The 22,080-nt window shown below is 42.4% G+C and overlaps 1 protein-coding gene across 1 annotated transcript in view; it reads left to right on the forward strand.

The window, feature by feature from the left end:
* The window catches only part of rbl2 (retinoblastoma-like 2 (p130)), a 65,475-nt gene extending 43,395 nt beyond the window's left edge, over positions 1–22,080 (forward strand). Inside the window, exons 15-22 of the mRNA XM_028809306.2 lie at positions 929–1,201; positions 5,558–5,802; positions 6,101–6,277; positions 6,370–6,441; positions 11,012–11,114; positions 16,225–16,445; positions 16,536–16,700; positions 20,516–22,080. Coding sequence (XP_028665139.2) covers positions 929–1,201; positions 5,558–5,802; positions 6,101–6,277; positions 6,370–6,441; positions 11,012–11,114; positions 16,225–16,445; positions 16,536–16,700; positions 20,516–20,686 — 1,427 coding nt within the window. The 3' untranslated portion in view covers positions 20,687–22,080. The remainder of the gene's footprint in view (positions 1–928; positions 1,202–5,557; positions 5,803–6,100; positions 6,278–6,369; positions 6,442–11,011; positions 11,115–16,224; positions 16,446–16,535; positions 16,701–20,515) is intronic.

Raw genomic sequence — 22,080 nt, forward strand, 5'->3', positions numbered from 1 at the left:
GCTTCATTCTTCATTTCCTCTGCATACAGTATGTATGTTAATAGGGAAAAATACAAATCCTCCCAAATTTGTAAATAGTGAGTGACAGAGTGAAACTGCAGACTCAAGTGACAGACATGAGCCTCCTCCCCAGGGTTGTGACACTCGCTTTCTGTAATAATATGGTGGATTAAACAATCCAGGAGGATTTTGGAGGACAGCCGCTGTCATTCAAGATGTTTTTGTCATCTAGTGAGGATGGCCCAGTGGTGCTTCTCATGGCACATGTATTGGGTAAGGTCCACTGGGATGAGCCCCATAGGTAGGCCCAAGATATTTTAGGGAGCATGGCTGGCCGGGGAGCACCTGGATTCTGCCAGAAGACCCAGAGAGTTTTGCTGGAAATAGTAAAGTCTGGTCTTCCTTACTCAGTAAGTGATAGCACTGTGCCCTTCACCAGGAAAAACAATATGAAAGATGAGATGTTTTAGTCAGACAAAGGTACTGAATTAATTATTGACTAACTGTTTTCAATCAAATTAAGAAAAGCATCTAAACAAATAGCTACCTTTATTCAGCCTTGGGGGAAATGATTTCAAAGTGGAATTCCATCTGTATGCCTGTGTACACTTTGTTCTTCTATTTACAGTGCTTGGTACATTGCCAGCGATTCAAAGGTAGGCTGCCATAGTGATGGTGAATTCATGTGCTGAATGTGAAGGTTCAGTAAGGAAGTGCAGACCCATGGACACTTCATTAACATTAACATTATAATGTAGTTTATGTAAAAACTTTTATTACTCCCAATCACCTTCATCCCCATAATTCTGGTTTTTGGTTTTGTTTATGTGTACTTCACCCATGTTTTGCTGCATTGTTACAGATACAAATTTTAGCTTCTAACTGGAGATTTATATCCCTCATGCTTTCCTTTTATAATTTCCAACAGTGGTCTCTTCATCTCCAGCTACTCTTCATGACCGCTATAGCTCTCCAGCAGCAGGAAGTGCCAGGCGAAGACTTTTTGTTGATGGCGACAGCAACACAGAATCAAGCAGCACAATCAGAGTCTCTCAGTCTCCAATCGTGAACACCGTTCCCATACAAAATGTGACTGCAGATGCCATGGCGGTTACCCCAGTGCCTGGGCAGACAGTGGTCACCATGGCCACTGCAACGGTCACAGCCAACAACGGACAGACGGTCACCATCCCTGTGCAAGGTAACCCTTTGCTTTGCTACTACTAATTACTGATACCAGTGTTCTCCATGTTCTGTTGCACATTCAGAAATTGCTTTCATATTTTTTTTTGGATTTCACCACCATTGTAACAAATGTGCCTTTCCTTTTACATAATTCCAGACTTTATTGCAGTTGTTAATTAGAACAATACATGTGATATTAAAATTACTGATGACAGACCTGGTCTAAAGCAGGGATTCCCAAACTCAGTCATGTGGACCCCCTGTGGCTGCAGGTTTTTGTTCCAACCAGCTTCATAATCAGTGACAACAACTGATAACGCGGATCAAATTTAAATCGCTGGTACTTTTTTTTCATCCATCCATCCATCCATTTTCCAACCCGCTGAATCCAAACACAGGGTCACGGGGGTCTGCTGGAGCCAATCCCAGCCAACACAGGGCACAAGGCAGGAACCAATCCCGGGCAGGGTGTCAACCCACCGCAGGACACACACAAACACACACACACACCAAGCACACACTAGGGCCAATGTAGAATCGCCAATCCACCTAACCTGCATGTCTTTGGACTGTGGGAGGAAACCGGAGCACCCGGAGGAAACCCACGCAGACACGGGGAGAACATGCAAACTCCACGCAGGGAGGACCCGGGAAGTGAACCCAGGTCCCCAGGTCTCCCAACTGCGAGGCAGCAGCGCTACCCACTGCGCCACCATGCCGCCCTACTTTTTTTTCCTCTTCTCTTATTCTACATTAAGAAAGCACAGAGGCATGATTTTTACATTTATAAGACATTTAGAAATATTTCAATTTTTGCTATAGACTTAAATACTTCACTCACTTTTGTTGCTTTCTTTATATTTAACCTTTCTCTGTGTAGTTTTTCCCCTTCATTGTATCTTAATAACGACAATTAAAAACAAGCAGAGCAGACATGCAGGAAAATAACACTCAAATTTGAAAGGCTGTAACTACTTCAGCGTCAAACCCACTTATTAGTAAATAATGAATTAATTAAACAATTAGAACACCTGGAAAAATAGAATGAAAACCAAAATGAAAATATTGTTAAAAAGAAAAAAAAAGCATTATTCCCATATAACTACTTAGTATATTTTAATTTTTTTTTTTTTTTACCAAACCTAGTTTTCTAATTTCTATATTGTTCCCAAACATAGAATCTGGGAAATAACAGCTCACTTAACTAGCACAGGAGTCCAATTAAAAACAGAAGCTGGTTGGAACAAAAACCTGCAGCCTCAGGGGGTCCCCAGGACCGCCTTTGAGAACCCCTGGTCAATAGTATTCAGGACAGAAATGGAGAATCCTTGCACGAGATGAAAAACCTTAGAGGACTGTACTTCCACTCAGTTTGAGAGATGCATCCTTCTTGGTTTTGTCTCAAAGAGTTCGGCCTTATTTAGTTTAAAGCTTTGGTGGGCAAACTTGGTGGTTGGGCAAATTGTCAATAATGACTGGTTCAATGCACCACATAAAATCCACGTGTGACTATGAACCTGGGCAATCTAACACATATTTTAGTGGCTAACATTAACATAAAAAGAGTTGCTCCAGGAAATAGTTTAATTAAAAACCTTTTTTTGTTAAAAGTCATTAAGATTAATGCTCAAACAATAAAAGATAGCAATTTTAAAGTAAAGTGACATCACTCTGGCATTGTCCTAGTCTTAAACATGAAACTGCTGGCTTCTTAACACATGGTTAATAGCGACTGAGAAGCCTAACGTCACAACAATTAGTTCATTGCATTGATTTGTACCTGTTTGCTCTCCACTATATTAGCTTTTAGTGTATCCTGGTGTATTAAAGTACAGAAAAAAAATTGAAAGTCTGTTTAATGGCACCTAAAGTACTGAAAGGGAGATTCAAATTCACCTTGAAGAACAGCAATCTGAGCAGCATGTCCTGTGCAGTCTGCACTTACATTTGAACACAGTCTCTTGAAACTGGAAAAAACAGCTTTAATAATAATAATAATAATAATAATAATAATAATATCCTGTTGCACTCCCCTCACGTTGTTGTAAATCTTTAAGAATTGAAAAAAAGTTTAAAAATTAACAAATCTATACCAAAACTGAAATTAGTTCACTTGAGAACCATAACTACCGTCCTCTTCTTAGCCGGTGATGAAGCATTTGAAAAAAAAAGCACACAAACTGCCTGAAAGCACGACTGGGATGCTGCTTTTGTTAAGTGCCTTTTCCTCCTCATCTCACCAAACACACGGATTGAAGTACAGGAATAATCCATCTGTTCATCTTTCTCCTTTTAACTTTCATCTTTCATATTAGTAAGTGGCATTCATACTGATTTGTTTACAGACCTGGAGTTACAACTGAAGTTCTGCTGCCAACAAAATCCATCACTGATATTGTGGAAGATTATTCGTGCCAAAATTAAATGCAGTCCAATGTGTTAATTATGTTGAAATGCAATACATATGCAGGTGGAACATTTGATTTTAGCCCAGTTTTAAAAACAAACCAACCAAACAATCAGCTGCAATTCACTACGGCACACATTTGTCAGTTTCGGATGCAATATAAAAGCGCATTGCATTTTAGCAAACATATTGCATTTGCTTAGAGGCAGCTTGTGTGTATTGCATTTCAATTCAAGACAAAAGCTTCATGCCAAAGCTAAAAATCATCTAATGACCAGCCAGCCTCAAAATGTGGGGAAAGTGGTGTTCCACTTCCAAATGTTTCTGTATTCTGCCAATGAGTATAAGTGTAGTAAATACAGACTGTGGAGTAGTTAACTAAAACAGCCAAAAGTATATTTAGGGCTTGCTGACAAGTTTACTCTTATGTCTAAAGTTGTTTTGTTTTTATACATGTTAAACAGTGCAGTTACATTTTTGAGGTGTGGGTTGTTAGTCATTTTAACCTAACATGGAATACAGTGAAACATTTGTTAGGCCTTGGATTCTTTGTAGCTTTTTATTCATAAACTCTGTTCCTTCTTTCATTAAACAAGAGAATCAAATCATCATTCAGATTGCCAGCTTCCACCCGTTCAATGAGACAGCAGACCTCCTGCCTTATCCTGTTCACCCTCTTTCTAAGTACATACAACACACTCATCATCGGAATGCCTCTTCCTCCAACTGTTGACGCCCTTTGCCCCTTCTTTTGATGCTGATTGGTCATTTGATGACTTTTACTTTTGCCACAATGTAAAGTGTGGTCTCGATTCGCAATGCAATACACATGGAGCAGCTGCTAAGTGAAATGCAGTACGCCTGCTATGACAACCTATGGACATGAAGTAAAATTGTATTGCATTTTAAACTGACACGAAAATTGCATGCCATAGTGAAAAGCAATCAATGATTTAGTTAATATGTTCTAATTATAACACAGTAAAACTGGGCCTTCAATGTAGTTAGCGTGTTGGATTGCACTTAATTTTGCCACAAATTATCTTCCATATATCGCCATGTGCAAACATATATTTTTTAAAAATGTACATGCAGGAGAAAGGCAAGGAAGCCACTAACTTTACCCTAAACACACACTTAACCCTTCTATGCGTAATAATAATCATTCTTTACATTTATATAGCGCTTTTCTCACAACTCAGAGCGCTCTCCATGCAGGTACGCAACAGACTGCACTTATTCGTATGGTAAAACTCACTTTATTGAATCATTTTTTCCATGTCACCCAATGGCAATCACCCATAATGCCCAGCAAACTGTAGCATCATCTTGTTAAGAATGCCAGAATACAGTATTGCTGATTTCTACAAAATAGCCTGTGAGCCACTTGCACCCCTGGCAGTGTTTTGTTCACTCCTGCTTCAGTTACTTGAAACTTTAAAGCAATTAATCAGCTAATGAAATCTGACCGATCTGCAACCAACCATCTTTAGGAATGCACTGTTTTGGTCAGTGAATATTAGTCAGATAATTCAAAAACATGTAAACAACTTAGTGTCTTCTATGATTTTATTAAAAGACATTTTCTGCTCATTCTTTCTTTCAACCACGTGTTGTGCTGGGCTTTAATTTTTCTCAGCATGAGATAAAAATAAGCAGCTTTTCTGGCCTACAGGTGTTCCCTTTCTGTTTGTATTACTGTTATTATCCCCTTTATGTTTTTACAGTTCAGCATCCAGTCTGATAAAGTGGTGTTTAAGAACAACATTAAAAGCACTGGCTCAGTACATTCTCGTTTTGAGCTGTTCAGCTATCCAGTTGTATCCTCTCACTCGAACTCCAGCCGCTCACCTTTCAGAGGTGTTCTTTCTCAGATGCAAACAGTGGTGTTGAGTTTCTCATACTGAAAGCAGATTAATAAACTGGTTTGTACAACTTGTTCTACCTCCATGTGTAATGTTGCAGGCATTGCCAACGAGAATGGAGGGATCACCTTTATACCCGTCCAAGTCAGTGTGACTGGCACGCCGCAGAGTGTTACGAGCTCCATGCAGCCTCTGAGCGCCCAGAGCTTAGCCGGCCCTGGCCTGCAGGTAGGAGGAGGCATCGCTCTGCAGTCTCCTGGTCAAACACAGAAGAAACATTTGCATCACAGCCCAGCAGGCTCCCGGCCCCGGAAGACTGGTTCCATGTCTCTGTTCTTTAGAAAGGTGAGTCCTTGGAATCTTATCCTTCAGGGGAACAGCAAGAAAATATGATAGCCTTCAATGTTGGAAAAAAAAAATAAAAGCGAGCTTCTAGAAAATGTAAAAGAAACCACCTATGTAGCAAAATATGTGGCTCTTGACTCACAATACTCTACTTTAAATCTATTGAAAAAGCAGAAATAAATCAAGTGACCCATCCATTTTCTACACCTGTTCAGCTTGGTCAGGACTGTGGCAAACTAGCGGACAGGCTAACTGTGTAAGTGCGGATCCAAACATTCACAGTCTACTGTCCATTCAGGTGTACCGCTTGGTCAGCATGCGATTAAGAGACCTCTGTTCCAAGCTGGACATCTCAGATGAACTTCGCAGAAAAATCTGGACGTGCTTTGAGTATTCTTTAGTACAACACCCAGAGCTGATGGTGGACCGGCATTTAGACCAGCTTCTGATGTGCGCAATCTACGTCATGTCCAAGGTAAGGCCAGTTCCAAGAGAACACATGGCTCTCTTATTTTGTTGTGCCAGATAATATAGTGACTGTCTTTCATTGTGTTCGTTTCATTTCAGGTGACAAAAGAGGACAAATCATTTCAAAACATCATGAAATGCTACCGAATGCAGCCACAAGCCTGCAGCAGTGTAAGTGAAGCATGTTGGTGCATACAATACGAGAGCGTACCGGTGCAGTTTGTCTCAGAAAAGCGTCTGTTTACAAATAACCAATCCCGCCAAAAACTCACCCTCTGACCCCAAACACTTTACAGCAAACAAGAACACACTGTCATAAAATGTACACATTGCAAACATAACATTTTCCCCTTCCCATACCAAATACAGTGACTCCCAGAAACACATAACATAAGGCTTGAACTTTCAGAAGTAATTGAAATTGTACAGAACAGTCTTTTTTTTTTTTCTTTTGTATGATTCTTCCAAACCCCAAATGTCATTCTAAAGTCTGCTTAACTGTGAAAATCAGTAAGGAAATCTTTAAATCTGGCTGGCTGAGTTCTGACGCGTTCAGGTCTAGAGATGGTTTCAGTCGGAGATTGCAACACCTCAGGGTCCTCAGTCTGCATAGGGCCTGATGATCCTGCAGCTGAATCGAGCCACTCTGCTGTAAAACCTGAAGAGTCACAGCTCGGTACTGGTGGTGCAGGTACCTTGCGGAGGCGACTTGCATGCCATCGGGAACCATCAGCCAGACAAAATGTGGCAAGTCCTAGCTGGCTTATTACTTTTAAAGGAGAAGACCAAAAAGATTTCAACGTATGTTCTCGATGTGGCCTCCAGACCCTGACCCAATCAGATACATTTATGTCTGCCATTTTGACCTGGTGTGACCTATCAAAGTATTGCTTCATTTTATTCTGGCTTTTGGACACCATGTTGTGTGTAGCAGCAAACCATGAAATTAATGAACGGGTTTAATTAACAACAAGAGACAGCAACTGGTTGGAGTTTCAGGTCCTGACTTAGCTGGTCTTCTGTTGGCTCCCTCACTTCACGTTTCATTTCTGTTTGGGTGCCAATTAAGGAAAGAAATGAAGCAATTCAGAGGAACGATGAGGACATTCAGGGGAGCAAATCTTAAAAAACAATTGAAATAAAATTACAGTTTATTATTATGGAACCTCAGTTAACAAACTTAATCCGTTCCGCATCTCTGTTTGCTAACCAAAACGTTCGCTAACCAAAGCAATTTTTCCCATTGAAATTAATGTAAATACAACTAATCCGTTCCAATCTCAGAAATTTTGTAATTTTATTTTTTTAAGGGTTTTTCTGTGATGAAAAATATACAAAAAATGTATATATCATTAGTACAAACACATAAACTAAATTACATAAAACAGCACTGTATTTACCTTGTTTGTTGTAGTTGGTGGCATAGGTGGATGGCGGAGGAAGAGGAGAAGGAAGCTACTGTTTTGAAGGGGAATCCCCCTCCATAAAAACATCGGGTAACACTGATTCAGGGTTTTTTCATGTCGCGATTCCTTTTCTTTGGGTACAAGAAAGCGATCTAATAAGATTTGTCTTTTTCTTTGCTGCAGAATTTTTCTAAAATGCGATATTGCATTGTCATTCATTATGTTAATTGCCCTATTAGCCACAACTTTGTTAGGGTGGTGCTTCTTAATAAATTCCTGCACATCATTCCACTTATTGCAAATTTCCTTTATCTGAGCACTACTGACTTCCTCCCTAACCTCCTCTTCCTTGCATTAGCACAAAATAAAAGTGTAAGCCTGTCTTTCATAGGCTTGTGTCCAGGTAGTGCCTTCTCCTCTTGGGTGATGTAGGTTCTTCTGGGCATTTTTTTCCAGAATAACCCAGTCTCGTCACAATTAAACACTTGAGGTGAGAGGTAGCCTTCACTTTCAACAAACTCCGCAAATTCATCCACAAAGGCTTTTGCTGCTGTTTCATTTGAACTTGCAGCCTCCCTGTGCCTTAAAACACTATGAATTCCACTTCGCCAGCGAAAATTATCAAACCACCCTCTACTCGCTTTAAAGTCTCGCTCGTCGGCACTTGCACTGGGTGTTGTGGTCAACAGATCACTGTGTAACTGCTTAGCCTTTTCACAAATTATTGCTTCGCTAACACTATCTCCAGCCAGCTGCTTTTCATTTATCCAAATAAACAGCAGTTTTTCCACTTCATCTAGCACTTTAGACCTTTGTGTCATTAACAAAGTCACTCCTTTAGCCACTTCAGCCACCTTAAATGCCTCTTTGTTCTTTAGAATTGTACAGACAGTCGATTTCAGCATATTGTATTCCTTTGCAATGTCGGAAACACGAATGCCATTCTCGTGTTTTGATATCATTTCTTTCTTTACTGCTACACTAACACGTTTCCTACTGCCACTATCACTAACACGTTTCTCTTTCTTAGGTGCCATAACGAGTAACTATGTACATAAAAAATAACAAAAATGTAACATTAGTGAACACAACACTCAGAAAAGCAATGTTTACAGCAAACGTGTCAAAGCACAAATGAGCACGAACGCACAAAAACCGGTCTGTGCTTGCGTTTGTTACCCAAATTTCGGTCGTTAACCAAGACAAAAATTGTTCAAAATAAAAGTTTGTTAACCAATTTGTTCGTTAAGTAGTGCGTTCTTTAACCGAGGTTCCACTGTAATTCCAAAGAACCTAATTAGCAGCAAAAACGGGTCACTAATTAAGAAAAGGGTTAGAATGAAAACCTAAAGCCACTGGGGCCCTCCAGGACCGGATTTGGGGACCCCTGCTCTATAAGCTTTTTACACATGGATTTGGATCCCATTCTTCTTGGCAGATCCTCTCAGGCTCTGTTAGATTGGATCGAAAGCGTCTGTAAAGTGCAATCATCAGGTCTCTCCACAGATGTTCTCTGGGGTTTAGGTTTGGGCTGTGGCTGGGCCCTCAAGGGCTCTCAGAGCCTTGCACCGAAGCCATTCCAGTGTTGTCTTGACTGTATGCTTTGGGTCGTTGTTGTGATGAAAGGTGAACTGTCACCACAGTCTGAGGTTCTACATACTCTGGAGCAGGTTTGCTTACCTCATTTCTGACCCATCTCCCTGTCCCTTGACCCCCATAACATGATGTTTCCACCACCCTTCTTTACCACAGTAATGGTATTAGGCAGGTGGTGGGCAGTGCCAGGTCTGCTTCAGACATAGTCGTTGGAGTTTTCAATTTTTGTGTCAGCAGACCAGAGAATCTTTATCCTCATGTTCTCAAGAGTCCTTTAAACTGTCATATGCCTTTTATTCAAGGTGGCCTTCTGTCTAGCTACTCTACCATAAACATCTGATTGATGGAGTGCTGCTGAGAAAGCTCTGTTTGTGTGACCATTGGGTTTGTGGTCACCTCCCTGGCCGAGGCTCTTTTTGTCCTGTTACTCAGTTTGACTGGACGGCCAACTCTATGAAAAGTCCTGTTGGTTCTGAACTTCTTCCACTTCCCAGTTATTAAGGCCACTGTGCTCCTGGGGCACTCAAACTTTAGAAATGGTTCTGCCCCCCTTGTCCCGACTGATGCCTCACCACAAATTGATTGTGGAGGTCTACAGAGAGCTCCTTGGACTTCATGGTTTGTTTTAGTCTTGACATGCCGTGTGAATTCTGGACCTTCTATATACAGATGTGTGCCAATCTAAATGGCGCCCAGTCAATTCAGTTTGCCACCATCTAGTTGTAGACATATCTCGGGGAGAGTCAAAGCAGACAGGGTGCCCCTCAAGTACAATTTGAAGTGCCACAGCAAAGGGTCTGAATACTTCTATGAAGGGGAGATTTCAGGTTTTGAATTTAATAAATTTCCAAACCTTTGTGAAAGGCCATTTTTGCTTTGTCATTATGGGTTATTGAATGTAAAATTTGTAGCTTGCCAAAAATCAAGTTTGCTGTCATAGTACAATTTACATTTGCCTCACTCACTGAATATTTTATTGTACAGGCTACATGACTCCAAATCTGTTCCGAATTTGCCATACAAAATAACTTTTCTTTTAAACTCTGCACCTTAAGAAAAATGTTTTGGACAAAATGCAGGATATACATAATATGAACAATAACGAAGTCAGAGCAGGGTTCAAATGGTTTATCCTTACAAACTTCTGGTTTCATGGTCTTTTCTGTGAATGGAATCCTGAGCCCCCTTTTCAATGGACGGGCCCTTAGGTGCTTCCCTTCTGTCTTTGTTTAGCTACTGAAGTTCATGTCTTTGACCTCCACCTCAGGCCAGTACTTCCCCAGTCATCAGTCTGAGTAGAAGACACAGGGTGAGGCCGTCTCCTGTTTGCCTCCTTAATCTAGCGGAAGTGCTCAAGCATAAAGAAGAATGTGCCGACACTATACTCCTGGTTCTTCTGGATACTGGGGTTTGCCATCCTAAATGCTAATCTCAGGTTCTGGGGTTATCAGCGTCTCGCTAATCTTGATTTTTCAGAAACCGGCTCCTATGACCTTTTAACTTGAATGGTGGATTAAACTACCTCAATATGTCAGCCACTCCTGCTAAGTGGAAAACGTGTCTGAAACTTGAGTTGAAGGAGCTTGGAGTCATCTACTAGGCCAGTGCTGCCCAGAATTGAACGTACATCATACTGTGTTGTATCCCTTAATAATAAACGATCCAGGCTTTGAATCATCAAGCAAAGCATTTATGAAAATGAAGTTTATTCTCATCTACTGTGGTGTTTCTCTGCTTAGGTCTACAGAAGTGTGTTGCTGAGGGGAAGGAGGAGGAGGAATTCGGGCAGCAGCGACTGTAGCCTCCATCAGAACTCTCCAGGTGACACCAGCCGGGACAGAAGTAAGCCTGCGTTGTTGCTGCTGTTGATCCTTTGATTGTCTTCAGGAGTCAGGAGCAGAGCTGTGCTAGTAGTCCCTGACCTTCATTGTTGTTCTAGTTCTGAAGGCTCCGTGTGTCTGGCCTTCTTTGTTGGCTTGATCCACTTACATGAGCATGTAAAGCACCGTGTGCACGTTTACCTTTTCATGTTACTTTTATCAGACCAGAATTCATTTAACATGCAGGGAGCCGCAGAGGACATACAGTTTATTGATGCACAAGGGCCACACAGCAGATGGAGGACGCTGTAGGTGCGCCTGTTCGTCAGCAGTTGTGGCCTCTCAATCCCAGTGAAGTGTCTCCAACTATCCTGACAATCGGGAGATTTTTATTTTTATATGGAGCAACTGCCACTGGCATGTTTAGCATTTTACAAAATCAAGTTGTTAAAAACGGAGCCCACCTAGGCTTGTGGTGGCTCAGTAGTTTTCACACACAGCCGACTCCAACTTCATGGCTGGTTGCAGAGGGTCTGTGGCTAATTGTACTTCATATTCCTAAGATGTAACATTTTCTAAAGAAGTACTCAAAGAGGCGTTAGAAGCTGATGGTGCATTGGTAGTGCTAACAACAAGGAGACCTCGGGTTCATGCCCTGGGTCCTCCTTTGCATGGAGTTTGCATGTTCTCCCAGTTTACATGTGGATTGGATGATTTAGCAAAGATTCATGTTTTGTACGATCTGCTCATCCAACTGGTTACACACCAAAAATACTAACAATCAGCTAATAATGAAAAACAGCCAAATAATGCTTGAAAGATACCCGAGGTATGGCAGCTAAACAGCAGCGCAAAAGCAAATGCCAGAACTCTGTCCTCATGTCACATTGGAGTGAACAGGAAACAGCTGTTAAGTGCGGAGCCACATCTTAGGCAAACAAGATTTATTTAACATGAAGAACAGCCCAGAGGGAGCTGACAGAGTCGAGTCAAATGTTACATGAAAGTGTGCTGCACCAGAACAGAGGCGACAGATCAGTGGCCAGGCGGGCAGCTAAAGGTGACCCTCACGGTGCACAAAACTGGGATTTGCCATCTGTGTCCTTACCAGGGAGTTGAGAATGGTGGCATTTCATAGCACTGAGTGGCATGGTGGTGGTCTTCCCTTGACATTTTTCTGATATAGATACTTTATTAATCCCAAGGGGAAATTCAGGGGGCACACACACTTTTATTGCCACATATTTACTCTTCTTGATTTCTTTCATTATTTTGTTCAATGTTATGTGAAATAGCAAAGCAAGTTTCCTAAAACAAAAACAAGCAGTATCTGCAAAGCTCGATACTTGACGTGTTATCAAGGGCCATATCTGCGTCATTTGTCCAGATACTTTGTTTTCTTTCAAGCTTTAGAATTGCTAGAATACAAACACTGGCATCGCCCCTTCAAACTGCAATGAGCAGTGGTGCCACATGGTGCAGCTGCCACATGGTGTGGTGACACGTCTCACATAAATTTCCTCAAAAAGGACAGTAATAGGTGGAAGTTAACTTAATGCGTACCACCTACCTAAACATCACTGCAGACCCCCTACATGGTAATGGAAGTGGGATCTTTTAGCAGGACAGTGCACCCTGCCACACTGTATGAATTCTTCAGAAATGGTTTGAGGAACACAATTAAGAGTTTAAAGGGCTGCCATGGCCCCCAAATTTCCTCAACCGCAACCCAATCAAGTGGCTGTGGGACATGTTGGAACAAAAACCGCACAGCCCAGAGGAGTCAAAGGATCTGCAGCACATCCTGGTGCCAGATACCACAGGACACCTTCAGAGGTCTGGTGCAGTCCACATCTTGGTGGAACAACACACAAAGGAGGAACAGCACATTAGGCAGATGGCCAGGATGTTTTAAGTCATCCCTGTGTAAGCACATGTTGTAAATGCTGTATCCGGAGAAAGCTAATAAAGAAATTTATTAACTCAAATAAAGTGAGATCAGAGCTCCTCCACTGGCCTCTTCTGTCCCGTGTGCTTTTCTGAAGTGACTGGACATCCCATAGTGACAGGAGGTTGTTGCTCCACATTTTTGTTATCCAACTGCTTGGTAATTAATGCAGTGCAAGCAGATGTAAGGTACAGTGCATCCAGAAAGTATTCACAGCGCATCCACATTTTACTATGTTACAGCCTTATTCCAAAATGGATTAAATTAATTTTTTTCCTCAGAATTCTACACACAACACCCCATAATGACAACGTGAAAAAAGTTTACTTGAGGTTTTTGCAAATTTATTAAAAATAAAAAAACTGAGAAATCACATGTACATAAATATTCACAGCCTTTGCTCAATACTTTGTCGATGCACCTTTGGCAGCAATTACAGCCTCAAGTCTTGTTGAATATGATGCCACAAGCTTGGCACACCTATCCTTGGCCAGTTTCTCCCATTCCTCTTTGCAGCACCTCTCAAGCTCCATCAGGTTGGATGGGAAGCGTCGGTGCACAGTCATTTTAAGATCTCTCCAGAGATGTTCAATCGGATTCAAGTCTGGGCTCTGGCTGGGCCACTCAAGGACATTCACAGAGTTGTCCTGAAGCCACTCCTTTGATATCTTGGCTGTGTGCTTAGGGTCGTTGTCCTGCTGAAAGATGAACCGTCGCCCCAGTCTGAGGTCGAGAGCGCTCTGGAGCAGGTTTTCATCCAGGATGTCTCTGTACATTGCTGCAGTCATCTTTCCCTTTATCCTGACTAGTCTCCCATCCCCACAGCATGATGCTGCCACCACCATGCTTCACTGTAGGGATGGTATTGGCCTGGTGATGAGCGACGCCTGGCATTCACACCAAAGAGTTCAATCTTTGTCTCATCAGACCAGAGAATTTTCTTTCTCATGGTCTGAGAGTCCTTCAGGTGCCTTTTGGCAAACTCCAGGCATGCTGCCATGTGCCTTTTACTAAGGAGTGGCTTCCGTCTGGCCACTCTACCATACAGGCCTGATTGGTGGATTGCTGCAGAGATGGTTGTCCTTCTGGAAGGTTCTCCTCTCTCCACAGAGGACCTCTGTAGCTCTGACAGAGTGACCATCGGGTTCTTGGTCACCTCCCTGACTAAGGCCCTTCTCCCCCGATCACTCAGTTTAGATGGCCGGCCAGCTCTAGAAAGAGTCCTGGTGGTTTCGAACCTCTTCCACTTATGGATGATGGAGGCCACTGTGCTCATTGGGACCTTCAAAGCAGCAGAAATTTTTCTGTAACCTTCCCCAGATATGTGCCTCAAGACAATCCTGTCTCGGAGATCTACAGACAATTCCTTTGACTTCATGCTTGGTTTGTGCTCTGACATGAACTGTCAACGGTGGGACCTTATATAGACAGGTGTGTGCCTTTCCAAATCATGTCCAGTCAACTGAATTTACCACAGGTGGACTCCAATTAAGCTGCAGAAACATCTCAAGGATGATCAGGGGAAACAGGATGCACCTGAGCTCAATTCTGAGCTTCATGGCAAAGGCTGTGAATACTTATGTGCATGTGATTTCTCAGTTTTTTTATTTTTAATAAATTTTCAAAAATCTCAAGTAAACTTTTTTCACGTTGTCATTTTCGGGTGTTGTGTGTAGAATTCTGAGGAAAAAAATGAATTTAATCCATTTTAGAATAAGGCTGTAACATAACAAAATGTGGAAAAAGTGATGCGCTGTGAATACTTTCTGGATGCACTGTAAATGGAGCAACTTCCATTGGCACCTCACTGGTCAGAAGCATCCGCTAACAATCAAATCGACTCCGTGCCGAGAACACGAGGGCCTGAACAACTGGATACATCCTGTTCTGGTTTGCTGCCGGCCCTGAAGCTGACACTCGCCACACTGCTGACTGTCCATCCATCCATCTGTCTGTTTTGAAACCTGCTTCACAAGTTGGGGCACACAGGGCGCCACTGCCTATCTCTACAATACTGGCGCCAGTCCATTGACCAGCACATTCACCCTCACTTACCAGGCCAAATAGGAGTTGCCAGTCAATGTAATATGCAAGTCTTTGGGAGAAAGGAAAGAAAGAAAGATTTAAATTTTTAATAAAAAAGATATTTGAACCCAGTTAGTCAAACAAGAAAGAAATAAGAATTGCACATTGACGCAACTACCCTCAGACAGGACCAACTAACCTTTCCTTAATGGGAGACAGGAAGAAATGTCCAAACCAGCGATGTGACCGTAACCTGATAGCCCGCATTGTAAACCCTGGAGCCTCTAATGGCAGGCTGCTTGTTGACTGGGACTGTCGTTTATTTTCATCGCTTTACTTCAACCCAGTTTACCACCAAAAGAGGGGCTCACAAAGCATCTTTTGTACCCTTCAGGAACAGCAGCCAGGCAAAGAACAATCAGTCGAAGCTCTCGGCAGTAATCAGCTTTCACTCCAAAATTATATTTATTTGCAAAATACCCAAGAGCCGTAAATGTAAGCAATACAAAGAACAGTCCAACCTGGGTGGGCTCAGGCAGTCCCAGATGGCGGCTCCTTAGTTACAGTTTATATATCCTTAATCGAAAAGTGAAAAGAAGGATATGTTCCTGGTGATGGAGCTCCTTGGAGAGTGTCCAGCAGCTAAGCAGATCGCAAGCTCCATTAAAATGGCTGTGTCATCTCTCAAAATCTCATAAAAGCAACAAAACATGAAATGAACTAAAATTAAACTGAACTGAAACTGAATTCTTCAAAGTTGTAATAAAAGGCAGCCATTCCCCTCCCCATTCTCACCCAGAGTAAGCCTACTGTCCGCTAGCAAAGTGGCTAACAGCTTCTCGGGACACAGGAACGCCATCACAAAAGCTGCAATGAGCAGCAAACAGACTGGCGATACAAAACATTCCAAGGTCCTGCTTAGCCATCCAACCTTCCCAGAATGCACTTCACTGCTGTCCAGTTTGGCAGTTCTTTGAAGCCTTGGCCATTTACCTGAAATCTTAAAGCCTCCTCCCTCCAATGGCCTTTCCCTTTCATTTGGTAGTTTACACCTGTACCATCTGTGCTCGGGCCATGTGCATGTGTCATGACCTAAAGTGGGCCACTGGGATGGGAGGTTTCGGGTGCCCACAAATCTTTTTGCTTTGTTTCCTTGCAGCCAGCAGAGATTCCAGTCCAGTGGTAATGCGTTCCAGCAGCACCCTGCCCATCCCACAGCCCAACAGTGCGCCACCCACCCCGACACGTCTTACTGGAGCCAACAGCGACATGGAAGAAGAGGAGAGAGGAGACCTCATTCAGTTTTACAACAGTGTCTATGTTAAGCAGATTCGGGACTTTGCCCTCCGATACGTGCCAGGGGTCCCGGGCACAGCAGGGGTGAGTCACAAAGCTGCACTGACACATCTGTTATGTCAGGTGCTCAAAGCCTTGCTGATGCTAATTAGGCCCATGTTCTGTTTCTTTTAGGTGGACCCACCATCACTGTCACCATACCCCTTGGTGAAGACGGGCTCTCCCCGGAGGGTCCTGTTATCGCAGCAGCACTCCATCTACATTTCTCCACATAAGAATGGAGGGTCGTTTTCCCCAAGGGAGAAGATATTCTACTATTTCAGCAACAGCCCATCAAAGGTGCATATGCATGCGTACTTGACTGGAGCCGTCCTGCCATTGCCCTGTGTTAGGACCCACTGTTTAGTGAAGCATTAACACTAGAATTACCAGCGTCTACGAAAAAACTCGTAGATCCGGCCCACCTTAAAACCGTTCTCACCTCTCTTTTGTCTTCTAAATGTGCCGATTAAGAGGAGCAGCGAGCAGCCGGCTATTCCACCCCCCACCGGCGCAGAACGTTCACTAAGTTTTCGCAGCTCATGGCTTGTTTGATTATCTGGGAGTGACTGAACTGCTGGAGTTTTAGAGTGGAAATAATAGATCGTTATCTGGAATACATGCATTTCATGCGTGTTCCGTTTCTACAGTAATCTGTGTAAACACATTGCTAAAACAGAAACTTTTTCATATTTTAGTAATTAATGTTACAAAATGTAGGCATAAACTATAGAATCTGTGAAGCCTGAAGTCCAAACATTAAATAAACACTTTTACAAAAGGTTCAGGGATGATACAACAGCTTCTGTGGCTTAACGCTACGGTTTGCTGATTTGGAGCACAGCTGCCTTACTGTGCTACGGAGACGTGAGTTCGATTCTCAGCTTTGAAGAAAGTGGTTTTTTTTTTTTCCTCAAACGGACATTGAATTTATAAATTGGTATGCGCTGTAAATCGTTAAGTTTAAAATGTCAATCGCGGTTATTTCTGTTGGTTAATTCATGCTTTTTTACTTAGAGTCAGAACAGGAGCTTTTTCTGCTTATTCAGCTTCTGATCTGACTCAAACAGCGCCAGTATAACTTCACACCTGATCTGACGCTGTTCGTTTAGAAATAATATTGCATTACTTCGATGATGTTTTCTGATTGGTACTATTCGCGTCATAAAATGATTTCTTCAAAACGTCACATATATTTGTCTCTTTCTTTTTTTAAAATGTGCGTTGTAGCACTCAGCAACTGGCCACCTGCATGTTCTCGCGCACACTAAACAAGACGGCGCTATATGCAATTATCAGATTCAAATGTTAACAGTTATATAGCACAGAATGGAAATCAGCAGTTCTTAGCATTCCACCACGCAAGCTGTCATATCAACCGCTATACTGTAACTTGCTTTCTTTTTTCTTCGGTTATAGCCTTGAATAAAAGTGCACTTGTTTTGTTATACTTTTACATCAACATATGTTCCTGTGTTTGAGCGACACGGGCATGCTCAAAAAATACACGTGTAATGCCACGAAAAGTGCATGCAGACACTTCAGTTCGCAAGCATTGGTACGACAATGCAGTCACAAGTACACTGCAGGGCTTTAGTGTGTCTTTATGTGAAAACAGCAGTGTCAGGTGGGGGGCTGTAGGGAAGGATCCTGAACGCAACTGAGACAATGAAAAGTGAATTTAAAAAAAAAAATAAAGCTAACCATTACAAATATCATAAATTACACTGGATGTTACAGACTGAAATCAAATGTATCTTTTTAGTGAAAATAAGAACACTTCTCAAAAGGGAGTCATGCAGGATCGAACTCATGACCTTCTGCTTCCCAGTCAGCGACTGATACTGTTGCGCCACGGAAGCAGTGATAGTTAATTCATATCAATGTCGCGCACTAAGGCGGCTTTTTTTGGCGGTGGCTTTTTTTTTTTGTACCTTTTGTGAAAGTGTTTCTTTGATATTTGGACTTCAGGCTTCATACATTATATAGTTTATGCCTACATTTTGTCATTTGCTACTAGAATATATAAACCGTTTCTGTTTTAACAATGTGTTTACACAGATTACTGTAGAAATGCAACACATATGAAATGCGTGTGTTCCAAATAACAATCTTATTATTTCTACTCTAAAACTCCACTTCACTCCCAGATAATCAATCAAGGCATGAGCTGGGAAAAGCCTGTTTATGTTCTAAGTCAGTGGGGGGATAGAATAGCCGGCTGCTGGCAGCTTGTCTTTATCAGTACATTTAGATGACAAAAGACGCTGGCGGAGAGGTGAGAACGGTTTTAAGAAGCGATTTAAGGTGGGCCGGATCTACGAGTTTTTTCGTAGGCTCTGGTAATTCTAGTATTAACTGTGACGTCAGCTGAGCTCCGCACTCGCTCCGCTGCTGCCTTAGAATTAGTAGTTGTGCCATTTTTACTTCTTCATGAAGTTTGAAAACACAAACACTGCTGGTGTAATTGTTTGATTTTAATTACCGTATATATTCGCAGATAAGTCGGGACTTGATTTTATTGTATAATTTCCGGTATTTTATAAAGTCAAATTTGGAAAACTCACACTACTGGCACAAGGGATTACGATATGCTAAAGCCCACCTGAGAGAGTAACCACGGAGCACACGGCGTTTTGTTTCTGTGTATTGTGCCTGCGTGACCACACGGTGATACCCGAACTATTCTGAAGCGACGTTTGCACTGATTTGTGTTTTTGGATCTCACGCCCTCATACACGTTTATCATAAGAACGTCCCTTATCTACGATGGAGTGTTCGATCAGAAGAAAATATGAAGCTGGTTTAAAATTAAAAGTCGTTGAAGTCACGAAAGAAATTAGTAACTGCGCTGCTGCAACAAAAGTTGCATTTTTGAACGGGCATATAAGTTGGGGTCTGATTTTATGATTGATTTTTTGGGTTTTAAGACCCGACTTATACATGAGTATATACGGTAACAAGAATTTGAAGTTTTTATACATTCTTATATTTTAAAAAAGCAAATACTCCCAAACTGCCAATAACAGACAACAACAGCTCATTGGCAAATTGGTGCCAACTTTACCTGTGTGTGTGCTCATCATGGGAGTACCTGCTGTTAATGAAATGCCTTTTGGACTAGCTGAAGTGCCCACCAGAGTAATTCTGTAACGGGTTAAGGTAAGAAAGCAGATATGTTTGTGTTTCCATGTCTCACTGGAGGGCTGGGACCACGACCACGAATGCTACTTCTTGGTATTGTTTAGTGTGGCTCCATGATTAGATGTTTCTTCACACATTAATAAACTGGATGACTTGTTAAATAACTGAATCCATGATTTGAAAAAGCATCTCCAGTAGGGGGAGCCGAGGGAGACTGGGGTTCACAGACATCACTGCACATCTCCGAGAGCACCAGCGGCGCTCCAATAATGTTACAGGGACGATTTGAAACAACAAATGTGTTAAGTCTCACAGATAGGCTCTTCATTTTGAAGAAACACTACTTTTCCCTGATGGCAACACAAATTAGATGATCTACAAGTCTCCGACTTAAACTTTAAAGCCAAACAATAACTGCATACTTCTGTCATATCAGCTACTGTATGTCCATATATTCGATCTCTATTCGCTGTTTTGTTATATCACAGAGTGATAATTTCCATTTGTTAGCGCTAATGCGATCTTTACTATCAATTTTTGGAGACTTTTGAATTTTACAACTTTCTTAAGCTGTGACTTGCTCTGCATGTGTATCGCTCCGTTTTTGAACCTCTTTACGACGTTCTACTTTGTCTTCTACTCTTTGTCTTTTATTTCCTACCCCGCTTGGAGTCGAGAGTGCAGGAACTGTGTCTGACGATAGCAGTCACACGAGTGAGAAGTGATTGGACCGTCGGCGTGGTGGTAAATGTTTGAGAGGAGGGGGGGGCTCGTCAAAATCTCTTGGCAAAAACTCTCATCTTGTGGCACCTGAAATTATCTCTCAAAGAGTCTAGTCCCAAGATTTTCTTTTATAATAGAGATATATATATACAGTATATATATATAATATACATCACATTTTTATATAGATTCATATAAGCAGGTGTTCATCTTATGTCATTTTATTTTGCCTTTTGTTCCCTGCACAGCGATTACGAGAAATCAACAACATGATTAAAACTGGAGAAACGCCTACGAAGAAGAGGAGCATCTCGTTAGAAGACGGCAGCGAGTCTCCAGCCAAGAGGATATGCCAAGAGAACCAGAATGCTTTGTTCCGCAGGCTGCAGGACGTGGCCAACGACAGGAGTCTGCACTGAGGCGTCCGTCGAGTGTGCAGTGCTGGAGCCACAAGTCGTCCCTCGCTTCATGGAGGAGCAGCTCGCAGAGCGCGTGGGTTTCAAAGCCCCCTGTTAATTCATGCGGCACGTGTCACCCCCAAACGCCGTGACTACAGCGGTGCCATGTCAGACTGGCACAGCGCTGGCTGCAGCAGCCAGAAGTCTATTACACTTGGGTGTAGACACGTTTTAGCTAAGCTACAGGAATATTTGTACTTCTTTTTTTAGCAAGATTAAGACAATCTAGAGATGCATGAGCAGCTTTTTCTGAAGCAAGTTAAAGAAAACAACAACTTTGTGTTGTGCTAGTTAGAATTGTTTTATTTTATTTTATTTAACACTAGGCCCAGGGAGCAGTCAGTCTAGATCTGCTGATGTGAATTGACATCATACAACGAGGGGCTCTCCAAAATAATTGCACTTTAAACATTTTCTTCCAGACTGTATTTTTAAAAATATATTTTTAAATTGCTTGTCAAGCTGTGCTTTAACCCCACCTGAAGTATGGAGCCCACTTTCAATGTATGGAGTTGTTTGAATTGCAGTGCAGCTGCCGAACGTCTCCATAAATCCATTCAGTCCAGCGTGTTCTTCAAGTGTGGGCACAGCAGCAGTAGGCAGCCTTCAATCTGAGGGATCACATCCTGCATCTGCGCCCCTGGTGGGCCGGGTGTAGTAGCACCTGCCGTGGCGGAATGCCAGTCCTTGCTGCACCACGTACAGCAGAACGCTGAGGGAGCTCCAGCATCTCAGCCATGGACCTCCCAGCACCAGCTTTCTGCACCACTTCAGTCTAACACCTTGAGAGACCCTTCAAGTGCTGCTGGTGACACCAAGAGCCTTGAGTTTATACCTGCAGACATCCTTGTAGCACATCTAGGGTCTCCTCGTTGGCCTCTTACCAGACACCAGCTCTTCAGAGAGAAGGTCCCTGGGTCATTGGTCCTGGATGAAATGTGACCCAGCCAGCAGAGAAGGTGAAGACGGAGATGGTGGCTCCCTTCTTGAGCACTGCTTTGTTGGTGACCTTGTCACTCCAAGTGATGCTGAACATACGCCTCATCCAGCACATGTGGAAGGAGGTGAGCTGCCGCCCTAGTTTTGTGCAGGTCATACATACCTGCACTTTGGTGTCCTCCATGAGCTTGCTGTTGGCCCACTGTCAGTCTTGGTGTAGCTGTCTGTCCGATGTGCTTGTTGATCTTGTTCTTGAGTGATGGGCTGGTTGAGAACGATGAACACAAGTCTGGAAATCACAGACAACTTGCAGCTTGTAGTTGCTTACAAACGGCTTTCAACAAAAAGGCTAATGCACACATCAGTATGTCCAAAGAGGTGACTAAACCTTTAATAAATTACTTGTCAAAATCCAA

Source organism: Erpetoichthys calabaricus, chromosome 9, assembly GCF_900747795.2.
Source record: "Erpetoichthys calabaricus chromosome 9, fErpCal1.3, whole genome shotgun sequence".
In the NCBI taxonomy this organism is placed as follows: Eukaryota; Metazoa; Chordata; class Cladistia; order Polypteriformes; family Polypteridae; genus Erpetoichthys; species Erpetoichthys calabaricus.